Consider the following 14,239-nt stretch of genomic DNA (forward strand, 5'->3'; position numbering starts at 1 on the left):
GAGCAGGGTCCCACCTCGGTGGGGATGACCCCGAGGAAATGCCAATCCCGGTGGTCCCCGTGGCCCTTGGGATGAGCAGAGCCTGCACCAGGCAGCCCTGCCCACGCTCCCTGTCACGGGCGCACAGCAGGAGCTGCCCATGGAAACCATCCCCGGAGAATATCAATGAGAATGCATTTGTGCTCCTTCCCAGAGCAGTGATGGATTCAAACCGACACTGCCCCGGTCACTCTCCTCAAACCAGAGCCACCGCGACGCCAAAGGCTGAGCAGTCACAAATCCCACCCTGCATGGTGGTCCTGCTCCCCAGCACCCACACAAATTGGCTGCCCACATCTCAATCCCAAGTGGGATCCAAGCACTCCCCAAAATCTTCCTTCCAGCTGAGTAGCACCCCAGGAGGAGCTGCACAGCTTCCCAGAGCTGCATGGAGCACCCTCCTGCTGCCCCACACCTCTCGCAGCCGGTGATGACCTTCTGTCCGGTGCAGGAACCAGCTCGGCCACAGCACCCAGGCTGAGCCCACAGCCCCGGGAAGGGCTCCAGCCCCTCCGTGCAGGAGAGATGAGGCAAACAATGGGTTTATCAGGGTCCTTCCTCCTCCTGCTCCTGCTGTTCATCCTCGCCATGGATGGAGACTCCAGTAGCCCTGGCACTGATGAACAGCTCCATACCCGCTTTCAGCCTCTCCCTGCACCGAGACAGGACAAACTGGAACCTGATGTCCCCTGCTGCTTCCACAGCCTGGATTTATCCGTTTTAGTCGCATATAAAGGAACTTATCACCACAATATTCAAACAACTGTGTTAAGGCACATTAAATTTAAATAAAACCTCTTTTTCCACTTCCCTCTGGGAGGTTTTGTGCCACTGGCATCAGCCTCGGTGTGTCCAGAGTAGTCTAAACTCAGCTGACAGAACCGAGACGAGCCTGGGAAGGAGGTTGGCCAGAACCCAGCAGACGGAGGTCAAAGACTCCAGTCTCGCCCTGAAGCGTGAGCCGGGAAGGAAAAGGCTCCAACGGGAATGTGCACAGGCAGTGCTGAGGAGCAAGAGAGTACTGCGAGTCCTTTCGAAACGCTCAGCTTGGGTGAGCTGGCTGCTGAAACAAGATCAAAGCTTTCCGGCACTCACTGCCAGCACGGCACCAGCCACCAGCAGGAGCTGCACCATGTCCCAGCACCCATGCCAGGGAGACACTGGGGATGCAGCCCCTCGCATGGGCACCCACCACCCAGCCGCTTTTTTCTCTGGTTCAGGAGCACACGGGAATCAGGAGCAGCAGCCAGCAACGCCAGGACGTGCAAGCAGGGCTGAGCTGCGGTCCTGGTTCATTCAAAGGGCACCAGAATGACAGTGACAATGGGAATCACTTCCACCAGTGCTGTGCCTTGGGATGCCGGCAGGATTGGCACAGGGACAGGTGCCTCTCGGCAAGGCAAGCCCAGCCCGGGAGGCACCACGGGTACTGGGGATGGCGATGACTCCACCGCGAAGGCAGCAGAGAGCTGCATGGGTGAGGCGGGGTGGATCCTCGCACCTGAAAAACCACCGACTCCATTTCCCTGTTGGCCAAAACAAACACAAATAAGACAGCACCTTCCACCACATGCTCAGCTCCACCTCGGACACCCAGGACCAGAGGCTGCCCAAGACTCCCGACACCTTCTTGGCCCCCTCGGCCTCCAGTTCCCTCCCCTGTACCAGGCAGCCAGCAACTCCCATGTCCATCCCAAAGAATCAGGGTTAGCTGTCCTGATGATGGAAAGGCTGATGGCTTCCAGCCCAGCTTCCCCAAGCCAGTGACGCTCTGTTCCGATGGCAGTGCCCGGCCACCCCTCCTCCCAGGCGATGAAGAGGAAGAAGAGCTTCCTCTCCCCCAGCGAGGAGTCACCACCACGCTGCTGGTCCCGTCAGTGTTCCTGCAGACCACAGAGCCCTCGTGCTCAGCACCACCAGAAGCAACGTTTATCCCTGCAGGATGAAATGCCGGCACCTGTGGCACCGTCTCAGGAGGCAGCGCTCGCTGTGAGGCCGGCACAGCCGCTCGGCTGCAGCGACCGGGCATCACAGAGAGGGCCCGAGACCCCAGCACCGGGATCCCGACACTGCCGGTTGTGCTTCTCACAGCAGAGCACAAGAAAAGGTGCAAAAAAAGGGTTTCTTCACAGATGGACATGGCCAGGACTGCTGTGCACAACCAGGAAGGCTCCAGTTCCACAAAGAGGGGTCCAGCACACTCCAGTTTGGGTCCCACACCTGCCCACCACAGGCTCTCCTCCGGTGCCAGGAAGGTTGTCCCCTCTAAGCACTGACTCAGGTTAGGCAGACAAGGTGACGAGCTACCCCGTGCCGCCCCAGTTCAAACACACCAGAACACGTGCCAGGCACCACAGGCTGGCAGAGACAGCACCAGGGGTGGGGAAAGGTCCCGTGGACACCACAGCTCCCGGCTTCCATGCCCGAAAAGAGTTAACCATCAAAAAGAAAGGATTTCACCAGATCGATGAGTTAATGTTTACAGCATTCGGCACAGGGAAAGCGTGACCTGCACTGCATGGAGCCCGGCAGTGCTGCCAGCACCCTTGTGCTGCCGGGCTCCTGGGGGCTGCACCAGAGACACACACCAGATCCTGCTTCCCGAGGAGACAGCGTCAGCACCCCCAAAACACAATGTGGGGACAGACCATGGGAATGGGGAGCAAACCTCAGTGCTGAGCCCCAGTGAGGGCCTGCGGGACGACAGACCAGGGCTTCCCACCCTGCTCAGACCCCTCCGACCCACAGCGGCATCCAGAGGGGTCCCCAAAAACTCCACCGTCACCTCCGGCACTGTTGTCATCATTCCCACCGACACCTGCAACAGCGGCGCTGCGTGTCCTGGCATGTGCCGCGGCACCGCGATCCAGTGATGAGGCAAGAGGGGCTGGAACCCGCCCCACGCCAGGCATTCCAGGAAACTGGTCCACTAGCTTTCAGCTAGGCCAGACTGGTGAAGGTGTTGGTGCTGGAGATGTTCCAGCTGCAGGTGCCGGGCTCTGTCCAGAAGGGTGCTGTGCCCCCGAGGATGCCACCAGCAGGGCAGCTCTGCCCTGCTCCAAGCACTGTGAGGCAACATCAGAGCCTACGCCCCTAAATCCCCTCCTTGAGCCCCATCCCCTTGCTCAACCATCCCCCCAGGACCAGGGTGAGGCATCGCACAGCAACCAGCGCCAGGTGCCCCCGCAGCGCCCACACCAGCTCGCGGTGCTGATGCAAACCTTGCCCAGCACGCCTGGGCGCGGGCGCATCCCGGCACAGCTCCGCAGCGCTGCGGCACACCTCCCCGGCACCCCGCAGCTCTCCTCTGCCTGAGGTGGGTGGCTTCAGAAAGCAAGAAATCACAGGGATCTGCCAGCAGGTTAACCCCTGCTCGCTGGAGAAAGGCAGGATTCCCTGCTCACCGCGCCAGCTCCACGAGCATCCCTGGGCCGCCAGCCTGCCTCCCTACAGACCTGCCCCGGCTTGCTCGATGGCGGAGGCCCTGCTGCTCAGATTGGGGTTTTTAGGCTATTTTCTATCAGAAACAGCACGGAGCTGTGGATCAGAAAGGCTGGGAGGTAGTCACAGCCTCCCCAAGGCTCCTGACTTCAGCAGCACCAAGCGTCCTCCTTGTCCTCCAACAGTGTGAGCCGGTGCGAGCAGCACCAGGGCCCGGACACAGCGGGTAGGGGTGGCCAGAGCCGGACACCGGCCCCACGAGCCGGACACCAGCTCCAGCAGTCACATTTTGGTGAAAACTCTTTAGTTTTGCAGGATTAAGAGGGGGAGGGGACGAGCCATTAGAAAACTTGTTCTGGACAGGAAAACCAGAGGCATTGAAAGGAGCTGCAATGGGAGAAAGATGGGAAGAGACAACACTTCCACCAGCTCAGATCCCAGCAACCCGAACTGGAGGCTCCCACCTGGATGGGACATTCCAGGAGCAGCTGGGAGCTGGGAAGGGGTCGAAGGTGAAGGAAAGCTTTCCTACAGAATAAACACTCGCTTCCCTGCGCCAAACACTGCAAATGAGATCAAACACCACCCAGCAGAGCATTTTCAAGCGACTCCCAGCGTCCCACCATAAGGCGGTGCAGGAACCAGGCGTGACCCAGCCCAAGCAGCACCCCCTTCCCGGGGAACCCCACTGCTCAGCGACGGCACCAACAGCTGAGCCGGAGCACAGGGCGAGGGCCCAGCCCAGCTGGTGGAGCCCCAGCAGCACGAGCACGCATGAACCCTGTAATTTCATTTTCTTTTTTGGAACAAAGCAAAACTGAGGCAACGCCAGCTCTTCCCATGCCAGCGCTGGCACCCACCACACTGCTTCCTCGCATCTCCGCGCTGAACCCAGCTACATCAAAGAGGCTTTTTATTAATAAAAGTTGGTCGAGTACTTGGATAAGCCCATGTCACGTTACCCAGCACCTTTCCAAGGTGCCCAAAGATGCTTTTATTCCCTGAAAGGAGAGTAAGGTTGCGTGTTTCTCCCACCTCGGGTAGGTCTGAGTGGCACCCCCCAGAATCAGGGAGCCGGGGAATCCATTATTCCCCTTTCTCCACAGGCAGAAAGGAAAAGGAAGCGGGTGCTCGTCCTCCGGACCCCGCCATCTGCGTTTTAAAGAGAGTTGGCTGCTAAACTTACAAAACCGAGCGCGGGGAGCCTTGGGGGGCTGGAATCTGAGCTCCAAGACAACTTGAGCTCTGCAGCAAGGAGAAACAACAATAATAATAATGGAAGCGCACGCAACTCCGGAGGGGAGCCACTGGCATCAAAACTGCACACTCACTGCCGGCACCAACACCGGCACAGCCAGCGGCATCAGCCTTCACCTGCCTGGTGACGGCACGGGGTACGGGGACAGGCAGCGCAGGGATGGGGACAAGGATGATGGATGATGTTGTGCTCAGCGCAGCGAGGTTGGGTGCTGGGATGGCAGCGACACAGGGACACCGGGGCCCTGGGCACCCCGTGCTGGGACACAGGGACCCCAGCACCCCCATGCAGGGGACATAGGGCCCCTAGGCACCCCACAAGGGGACACAGGGACCCCAGGATCTCCATGCAGGGAACACAGGGCCCCTGGGCACCCCATGCAGGGAATACCAGGGCCACTCATCCCTTGGGCAGTTCAGACAGAGGGACATTCACCCCTCTGGACGCCCACGCAGGGGTCACTGGGGAGGCTCCGACACCCAGCACCCCACGATGGGACCCTGACCCCTGGGGACCCCCACGCAGACCTTCCTCCTCCAGGGTCCCCTTGTAAGGGACACCAGGGACACTCAAGCCCCTGTTCCCCCACGCACAAGCCGTCGCCCCTTGGGACCCCTCGCAGGGACCCTCCTGCTTCAGGCCCCCCGTGTGGGGGACACCGGGGACAGTCAGAGCCCAAGCACCCCACACAGGGACCCTCACCGCTCAAGACCCCCGCGCTGGGGCCTTCCCCCCCTGGGACCCCCACGCAGGGGACGCTCCAACCCCTGGTCCCCCACACCGGGTCCCTCATGCTGCAGGGGACCCCGGGACCCCCGGAGCGGCGGTGCCGGTACCTTTGTATCGCTCCAGCACGTCCTCGTAGGCCTGCACGAACTCCTTCTCCTGGCTGCGGGTGGCGGGCAGCAGCCCGGGCACGTACCCGGCCATGGCGGCCTTTGTGCCCGCGGCTCCTCCGCCTCCCGGCGCGGCGACCAGGGCCGCTCTGCGCCCGCTCCGCTTCCGCCGCGCCCGCCGGGGCCGCCCAAGGGGCCGCCCCCCGGATCCACCCCCCGGACCCACCCACCGGGGCCGCCCCCCGGATCCACCCCCCCGGATCCGCCCCCCGGACCCACCCACCGGGGCCGCCCACCAGGGCCGCCCCCCGGGACCGCCTACCGGGGCCGCCCACCGGATCCACCCCCCGGGACCGCCCCCCGGATCCACCCACCGGATCCACACACCGGATCCACACACCGGAGCCGCCCACCAGGGCCGCCCACACACCGGGACCGTCTGCCGGGGCCGCCCACCGCGACCGCACGCCGACCGGCAGCGCCCACCGGGGCCGCTCGGTACCGGCCCCGCCGAGGCCACGCCCACCGCCGCCCGGCCCGCCAATCAAAGCCACGCCCATATCCACAGGCCACGCCCACCGCAGCCCGGCCCACCAATCAAAGCCACGCCTGAATTCGCAGGCCACGCCCACTCCAACCGCCCGGTCCCGCCCCCTCCCGCCTCGGTCCCCGCCCCTGTCCCTGCTCCGCCCCGGGTCTCGCCCCGGCCCCGCCGCGCCCCCTGGCGGCCACACCGAGCAGGGCAGCGCGGGGCCGGCCCGGTAAAACCAAAGCCAGAAGGGACTCCGTGCTGTGGCTCCGCAAAACCTAAAGAACCACGGAATTGTTTGGGGTTCGGGCTGGAAGGGACCTCAGAGTCCATCCAGTCCCACCCCTGCCCTGGGCAGGGACACCTCCCACTGGATCAGGGGCTCCAAGCCCCGTCCAACCTGGCCCTGAACCCCTCCAGGGATGGGGCAGCCACCCCTGCTCTGGGCAGCCTGGGCCGGGGCCTCCCCACCCTCACAGCAAAACATTTCTGCCTAAGAACTCATCTCAATCTCCCTTTTCCAGCTGAAAAATGTTCCCTTTGTCCTCCCCCTGCCCTCCCCGATCCAGAGACCCTCCCCCGCTCTCCTGGAGCCCCTTTCCCAACTGGAAGCTGCTCTAAGGTCTCCCCGCAGCCTCCTCTTCTCCAGGCTGAACAACCCCAGCTCTCTCAGCCTGTCCTTGGAGGTGCTCCAGCCCTCGGATCAGCTCCATGGCCTCCCCTGGACTCCAGAGCTCCTTTATTCCAGGCTGAATTCTGCAGGGATTTCTCCTGGGATGCATTCTCAGCACAGGGTGGGGGCTCAGGGCCCCTCCACATCTCCCGGGTCTGGCTCTGTGTCCCCTGTCCCAGCTCCAGTCCCGCAGCCTCCGCCGGGATGGGAAAGGGGCGCAGGACACGCACAGGGAGGGCCAGACCCCTCGGCATCACCTGCGGGGCGAACAGGGAGCGCTTGGCATCACCCAGGGGGTCTGAGGTCCCCACCAAAAGGCACAGGGGCAAGCCCCGCGGGGAATGGGGATGGGGTTGCAGACCAAACCTGCCTGGCACCCCCATACCCTCCACAAACCTCACGCAGCCCCCACCCGCAGCCCTCCCGGCGGCTCTGGGTGCAGCGGAGCGGAGCCTCCTGCAGGAACAGCCGTTTCAGGGTCACGCGGGGGGCCAGGGGACACCCCAGGGACCCCCTCGCCATGCCCCGTGGCCAGATCCAGCCCCCCCCGGCAGCCCTGCCCCCCCTCCCCGCCGGGGCAACTCCCAGCCCTTTTTGGCCACCACAAGATGCTGCTTTTTCACCCTGGCTGCGCTGTTCCCATGGCAACCGGAGGGCCAGGCTCCACCAGCTGGGTAACCATGGCAACGAGAAAAGCCCCATCCCACTCAGCCCAGACATGGGGTGTCTCCCCACCATCACCCAGGGACCCCCAGGCCCCTCTGGGGGTGGCGAGGGGCCACCGGCATCCTCCTCCTCCTCCTCCTCCTCCTGCTCCTCCCGCAGCCCCAGCCGGGGGCTACGCAAACCACCCCCGTCGCCTTCACCATGGAGCCTTAATTAGGAGAAGTAATTACTGCTGCTCGGAGTGCGGAGCTGCACCCTGGCCATGACCCCGCGCGGAGGGAGGCCGGGATGCGGGCGCCGGCGGCCTCGTGGCGCGGCTCCTTTGTGCCTGGCGGTGCCCGGGCGGCAGCGATCCCGCTGGGCACGGACACCGGGAACACCGCTGCTCCGTCCACGAAGCCGCCCCACGCGGAGCCTTGGGAGCTGCCTGAGCCCTCAGCATCCATCTGACCCCAAACCGCGTTCCCAGGGAAAGGGGAATCCGCGCCGGCCAGCTGGCACGGAGCGATTCCTCCCTGGGCACCGGGAGAGCCGCTCGAAGCCGCCCCGGCACCACGAGAGAACAAGGAGGGTTGTTCCCGTGTCCCCGGGAGGAGGCACAGCCGCTGGCAGAGGCCGAGGTGCCGCTCCCGACGGACAAAGAGCTCCCAGGAGCCTTTTCCAGCAGCCTTGGAAACTCCCGCGACGCCTCTCCCACCGGCTCCCGTCGCCCCCAGGACCCCGGCAGGACGTGACCCCCGGCAGCACCGAGAGCAAAGAGGTTTGGGATGAAAGAGCCTTTTCTTCCAAAAGCCGCCACCACCCCTCGGCCTGTGCCAGGCGGCTGGAGCGAGACGCAGCGACTGGGGCCAAGGGCCAGGCTGAGCCCCACATCCCGCGCTCCCTCTGCTGCCAGGGAGACGCGGGCGAAGCAGGGAACGGGGGTGCCGGAGGGGCAGGCACAGGCAGCTCAGGGTGCAGAGCAGGGCTCCCAGCCCCCTGCACCGCAGCACCGGCACCTCCAGCACAGTCCCCGCTGCTGCATCCCCTTCCCTTGGCTCTGATGGCCAGAAGGGATGCAGAGACCATCGCACCCCAGATCCGTGTGTGTCCCCAAAACCACCAAGGTGCTATCACTCCTCTGCCACCTCTGCAAGGCCCACGGCCGGGCGCGGGACGGCTTCTCCAGCCCCACACGATGCCCACGCTCCAGCCCCGCCACCCGGCTGGCTCCCTGGTGTCCTCCCCGGGGGTCCCAGGGGGCTGAGCCTGTCCCTCTCCCCACCGAGAGGTGCCACATCCCATCGCCATTCCCGGTCCCCGATCCCCACGGGGGGGACAGGCACTGGGGCGGCCGGCGAGCTGCAGACAGCCCCGCTGAATAATGCAAGGGTAGAATCAATATTTCAGCTCATTTTCAAACCTGGTGACACAAAACTGTCTCCAAACACTTTCTTCCTGGCTCAGCACTGCCGAGCTGCACCTCACAAGTTATTTTTAATGGGGAATCTGCATGAGACCAGATTTTGTGACATCCCCGCGCCTTTAATCACAGGCTGGATCCAGCCAGGTGACGACAAGCGCTCAGCATCCCAGGCAGGTGAGGAGAAACACAGCTGGGAAGTGGTTGTGCCTCGTCTGTGTCTGGGCTATGGGAGGGTGCTCGGCACCCAGCAGGATGGGGCTTTCGGAGCAGAGTGCATCCCTGCGTGGCGATGGGTACGGTGGGGCCCCGGCCACCTCCCAGCCTCGACAGTGCCGGCGTTCGGGGCCGCGCCCTGCGCGTTTGCCTCCCCCAGCCCCAGACAGACACTTTTGAAAACCATCATTTGAATCAACTGGTTCTTCCTGCCCGGAGATGCCCGCGAGCCAGGACGGCACAACCCGCCCGAGCGGAATCCCAGCACGGCTGAGGCTGCGCGCGCCGCGCGGTGCCCGCGCAGGGAGGGCAGGGGGGGCAGGCAGCCAGCAGCCCGCTGGCTGGGATCCCCCAGATCCCCAGTGCTCCCAGTCCGAGTCCCCACAGGGTGTGCAGCCCCGTGCTGGCCTCGGTTTGCTGTCTGGCTGGGGGCTGGCAGGGCAGGGCGGGCGTCTCGAGCGCTCACCACCCTCGTGCAGCCTCTGCCAGCGGGATGAAAGCTGGGCCCCGGGGTCCCCTTGGGGCGGCAGCCAGGAACAGCCCGGCCAGGGCTCTGGGGGGGCTCCAGCACAGCCCTAAATCCCTGTTTTGCTCTGTCGAGAGCAGATCAAAGGCCCCTGGGGTGTGGGGAGAAAGGGCCAGACCCCAGTGGCCGCAGATCAAAGCTCCCACCGGCCGTTTGTCCCGAGTGAAGAAGCAAAGCCCGGCTCTTGAAGCTCCTCCATCCTCCTCCCCGGCAGCCCTGGTGTGGGGTTCCCACCAGCCCAACCATCCAGCGCTTGGAGAAGGAGCCATTAGCCACTGCAGGTCCATCCCTGCCTTTGTTTCTCATTCCCATCCCTTCCCAGGGTGTGACAGCAGCCGGTGGCACCGCTGTGGGCGAGGGGCGCACAGGGCAGTGACCCTGAGTGTCCCCAGGACCACAGCGGTGGGGCGGCCGCCCCGGAGAAGGAGCAGCCCTGGCCCCATCAGCCCCGCAGGAGCCACAAACCTCCCTGGGCAAATTCCTCCCCGGAGTCTGGCCAAGGACATCGTTCCACCAAGGAGACATTTAGTCCTTAATTAGACATTTTAATGTCACCCAACCCAAGCGTTGGAGGAGCTCAGTCATCCCTTAACCCCAGCGTGCGGAGGGTACAAACAGCCCGCAGCCAGCCCTGCCCGTGCAGGACAAAACCATCACCGAGCCGAACAGCCACCCTCGGCCGCCAAAGGCCACAACCATCCCATCCCATCCCATCCCATCCCATCCCATCCCATCCCATCCCATCCCATCCGTCCCCAGCTCCCTGGGGAGCAGCAGGGGACAGGGATGGCCCTGAGACCGTGGCAGCTGCCACGAGGGGTGCCCAGGGAGCCCCATGTCCCCATCTTGGATGGACCCCAGTGCCCCGCAGAGCGCTGCCTTACCTGCCACCCTGACGACAGCCCTCTCGGCCGGGTCCAGCACCGAGTCCTGGCTCTTCCGCTTCCTCTGCTCGTGCAGGGGTAAATTCCAGGGCAAGGTGTCCCCAGGGGGGCAGGGGGAGAGGCTGCCCGAGCGCTCGCTGCGGTAGGAGCGCTCGCTCCGGCACGACCGCTCGCTCCGGCATGAGCGCTCGCTGAGGGTCTCCTCGTCGGAGGACGACATGGCCCAGGGCGCGGGCAGCAGGGCGGGCAGGACGTCCCCGCGGGCAGCCGCCTGCAGAAGGAGCAAATGGCACGTCACACCAGGCCCCTGGCCACGGCTCCCTCCCCACCACGGGCGCTGGGGGTGATGGAGAAGGGACCGTGCCACCTCTGCCCCCGCGCCCGTGCCCAAGCACCTCTTGGGCAGGAGAACCAGCCCCTCCTGGAGCTCCTGAACGCTGCCTCAGTTTCCCCCTTGATGCCCTGGTGGCCGGGGGCCCCCGGGGGCAGCGGCACAGCCTCCCCTCTGCCACAGCAACACTCCTGCGGGCATCCCTGCCTCCCGCTCACTCCCATAACGCAAAGTCCAACCTTTTGGGTTCGATTTCTTTGTGCTCGGTACAAGCAGAAGCCATCAGATCGGCTCTGCCCTTTGTACCTGTGCTTTTTCCCCCTTCTCAGAGTGGGAACAGCTTTAAAAATCCCATTAATCATGGAAGGGGAAAATGGTAGGGCTCTGGCAGGGAGCGAGCTGTGCCGCGTACTCACGCTGGGCAAATAAGCACCTTGCGTGAGACATATTTAAACCCATTCCCATTGTGTCCTCTAGCTCGGCCAGGGAAAATGCACATGAAATGACTGAGACTCCTACAAGCGATGCGCCGCGGCGAAGGAGACGCCTCCATCGCGCGGAGCCTTGCCTTGTTATCACCATTTAATCAGCAAAACGGGAACAAAGAGACCCGAAAAAATATTGGAGGAACGGGAGAAAGGATTCCATGAGTCATTCGCCCCCCATGGAAAAGCCGCAAAAAACGAACCGCGGCCCAAAACCCGCGTCCCCCACCCCAAATCTGCAGCCCTGATGCTCGCGCCCCGGCTCGGGGGGCTGGATGCTCGGGGGGCTGGGGCTGCAGCTCGGAGAGGGGGGGCAGGGGGTGCAGGGGCAGCGGGGATGGAGCTCGGAGAGGGGGTGCAGAGGGTGCGGGAGCAGCGGGAGCGAGCGGGGGGTGCAGGGGGTGCAGGCAGGGGGTGCGGTGGGTGCAGAGGCTGCGGGGCTGGAGCTCGGGCGGCTGCTGCCCCCCCTTCCAGCTCCATCCCATCCCGCTCCATCCCATCCCATCCCGGTGCTCACCGCCCGGTCCCTGCAGGACCCGCCGCTCCCGTTCCCGTTCCCGGCTCCAGCCCCGTCGTCGCGGCGCCTCCCCCGGCCCTGCCCACCGGGGCGGCTCGGAGCTGGGGGGGCTCCGCTCCCCCCGACGCCCGCCCCGCTCCCGGGCTCCCCCAACACACCCCGTGGCCCACAACCTGCCCCCACCCCATCCCGCACTCCCTGACCTGCCCAGCCCCCCCAGCTCCCTCCTAACCCTCTCTGCACCCCCAAACCTCCCCGGGCTCCCCCCAGTCCATCCTGCACCCCCTGAACTGCCCAGGCTCCCCAGCTCCCCTCAATGCTTCACACCCCCCCAGCTCCCTCCTAACCCCCTCTGCACCCCCAAACCTTCCCGGCTCCCCACAATCCATCTCGCACCCCCTGACCTGCCCAGGCTCCCCAGCGCACCCCGATGCCTGACACCCCCCAGACTCCCCACTAACCTTCCTTTCCCCCCAGCCTGCTCGGGAACACTCCCGCGGTCCCCCCAAAGCAGCCAGCAGCCCCCCCTCCATCCTCTGGATCCCCGCGGGCCCAGGGTAATTGGAGCACCCATCGATCGGAGCCAGCAGCCAGAGCGCGGAGCGGGGGACATGCCCAAGGACGGGCACGGAGAGGGCTGAGGCCGCGCTGGGAAAGAGCAAGGACGGGCACGGAAAGGGCTGGGAGAGCCGTGAGCCCCCCAGAGCCTCACCTGCGGGGCAGCCGGGCATCCCAGCTCCGGTATCGGCAGCAGCCGCGGCGCGGGCAGGGTCACCACCAGCAGCCCCGCGGGGTGTCGGAGCTGCACGACAGCCCCGGCCGCCTGGCACGAGTGAAGCAGGACAAACCGCTCGGGCCGCCGGCAGAGCCAGCCGCCCCGCTCCGCCGGCGGGACCCAGCGAGCAGCAGTGCCGAGCCAGGGCCCCGTGCCAGCGCGGCTGCTCCCACGCCGGCGCACGCGGCCAGGCCAAGCCCGTCGCCCCAGTTCTCCCGGGGTCTCGGCGCGGCCGGCTACCCCGCGGGAATCTCTCCCTCGCAGGTTCTCAGATCTCATCCCAACAGGTGCTTCTGCTTCCCAGCGGGTGTTTCCTCGAGTGCTTCCAGCGAGCGGGTGGGTGCAGCAGGACACGCGCAGGGTGTGGTGACGCTCGGCTCTTGGACACTTGGGCTTGGCTGGAGCAGAGCACGTGCTGCCCTGCAGCCCTGCCCGCGGACACGGCACAGACACAGGAGGCAGCGCTCGGACAGAACACACCTGGGTGCAGGTGCGCTGGTGGGATGCTTCAAGCCGGGAGTTGAAGCAGCTGAGGCCTCATGGACACAAGATTCTCGGGAGCCCCTGTAGTGCTGCGGATGGGCTGGGGCATCAGTGCTGGGAATCAGCATCCTCATGGGCCAGCACCAGCCCCACACCCCACTACGGGTTCTCTTCCCTCCCCGTGCGCAGCTCTCACACCTCTTGAGCTCATCCATGCCTTACACTGCCTGATAAACGCAGCCACCACACTCAGGTCGGGGCTGTGGGTCCTGGCACACAAGAGATCCCAGAATCCATGGGTTTGGGAGCAGGCTGGGCTTATCCTGCCAGAGCCAGCAGCTTGAAGTGGGAAGAGGAAAGTGCCCTGAGAGCCAGACATTGCCAAAGCTCCCCGGTGGGCTGCACGGCTCAGCCACGTGTGTGTGATGTGTGGAGCCCTGGCTGCCGACCCCACAAGCCCAGTGCTCAGTGGGCACCTGCCCTGGGACATGACACGCACGCCTCGCCCCTGTGGCTGGCTGTGTGCTGGCTTCAGGGTGACACATCCCCTCGTCACCCTGTGCTCAGTGCGACCGGTTGGGCTCCGGCCTCCTCCCTCACAGCAGCCTCAGAGCTGATCGGAGCCGTGCTGATCCCCAGAGCAGCGAGGGCAGCCGGGAGACCGAGCCTGATCCAGCCTGTAGGGGTTTCCTACCCAAAACACCTTTCCAGAAATCGCTCACAGTGCTGGATTATTTGTGCTAGGAATCTGGGTTAGGAGCGTGCACTGTTTTGCCTGTGTAGGGATGGGGAATCATTGTTTCAGGAGGAAGAAGGACGTGAGGTCTCTCCCTAAATCCTTTCACCTCCCCACTCCTGCCCCGTGGACACTGAGAAAGGCACCAAGACCTTGGGGTCCTACTTGGTGTCCACAGGGTGCAGGAAGAATCTTCCTGGTGCAGATCAGCCAGCACATGGCTCTGCCCATCTCCCTCATCAAAGCCTTCGCCTGAGCCCATGGATGGAGCTGCCTTTTCCCTTGACTTCTGATTAATTATTCATCTCCCAAGAGTTGTTTATCCCTGCTCTCTAAGGAGAGGAGCTGCAGATGCTGTTGGAGGCTCCTGGCTCATGCAGGAAGCTGCAGGAGGTGGGGGTGAGCTGCTCCCTGGGCCCCAGCTCCTGGGTGGCTGACAGTT

At 64.6% G+C, this 14,239-nt stretch overlaps 1 protein-coding gene across 10 annotated transcripts in view; it reads right to left on the minus strand.

Annotated features, from left to right (window-relative positions):
- Positions 1 to 10,705, minus strand: part of MACF1 (microtubule actin crosslinking factor 1) — a 136,135-nt gene extending 125,430 nt beyond the window's left edge. For 9 of the 10 annotated variants that reach the window (XM_069875076.1, XM_069875079.1, XM_069875080.1 and 6 more), the window contains exon 1: positions 10,471 to 10,705. In XM_069875076.1, the coding sequence (XP_069731177.1) occupies positions 10,471 to 10,690 (220 nt within the window). In that variant the 5' untranslated portion in view covers positions 10,691 to 10,705. Of the gene's footprint in view, positions 1 to 5,574; positions 5,749 to 10,470 lie in introns of those variants that run through there. The other variant, XM_069875071.1, reaches the window with a different exon arrangement.
- Positions 10,706 to 14,239: the final 3,534 nt, after the last annotated feature.

Source organism: Phaenicophaeus curvirostris, chromosome 23 (genome assembly GCF_032191515.1).
Source record: "Phaenicophaeus curvirostris isolate KB17595 chromosome 23, BPBGC_Pcur_1.0, whole genome shotgun sequence".
Classification (NCBI taxonomy): domain Eukaryota; kingdom Metazoa; phylum Chordata; class Aves; order Cuculiformes; family Cuculidae; genus Phaenicophaeus; species Phaenicophaeus curvirostris.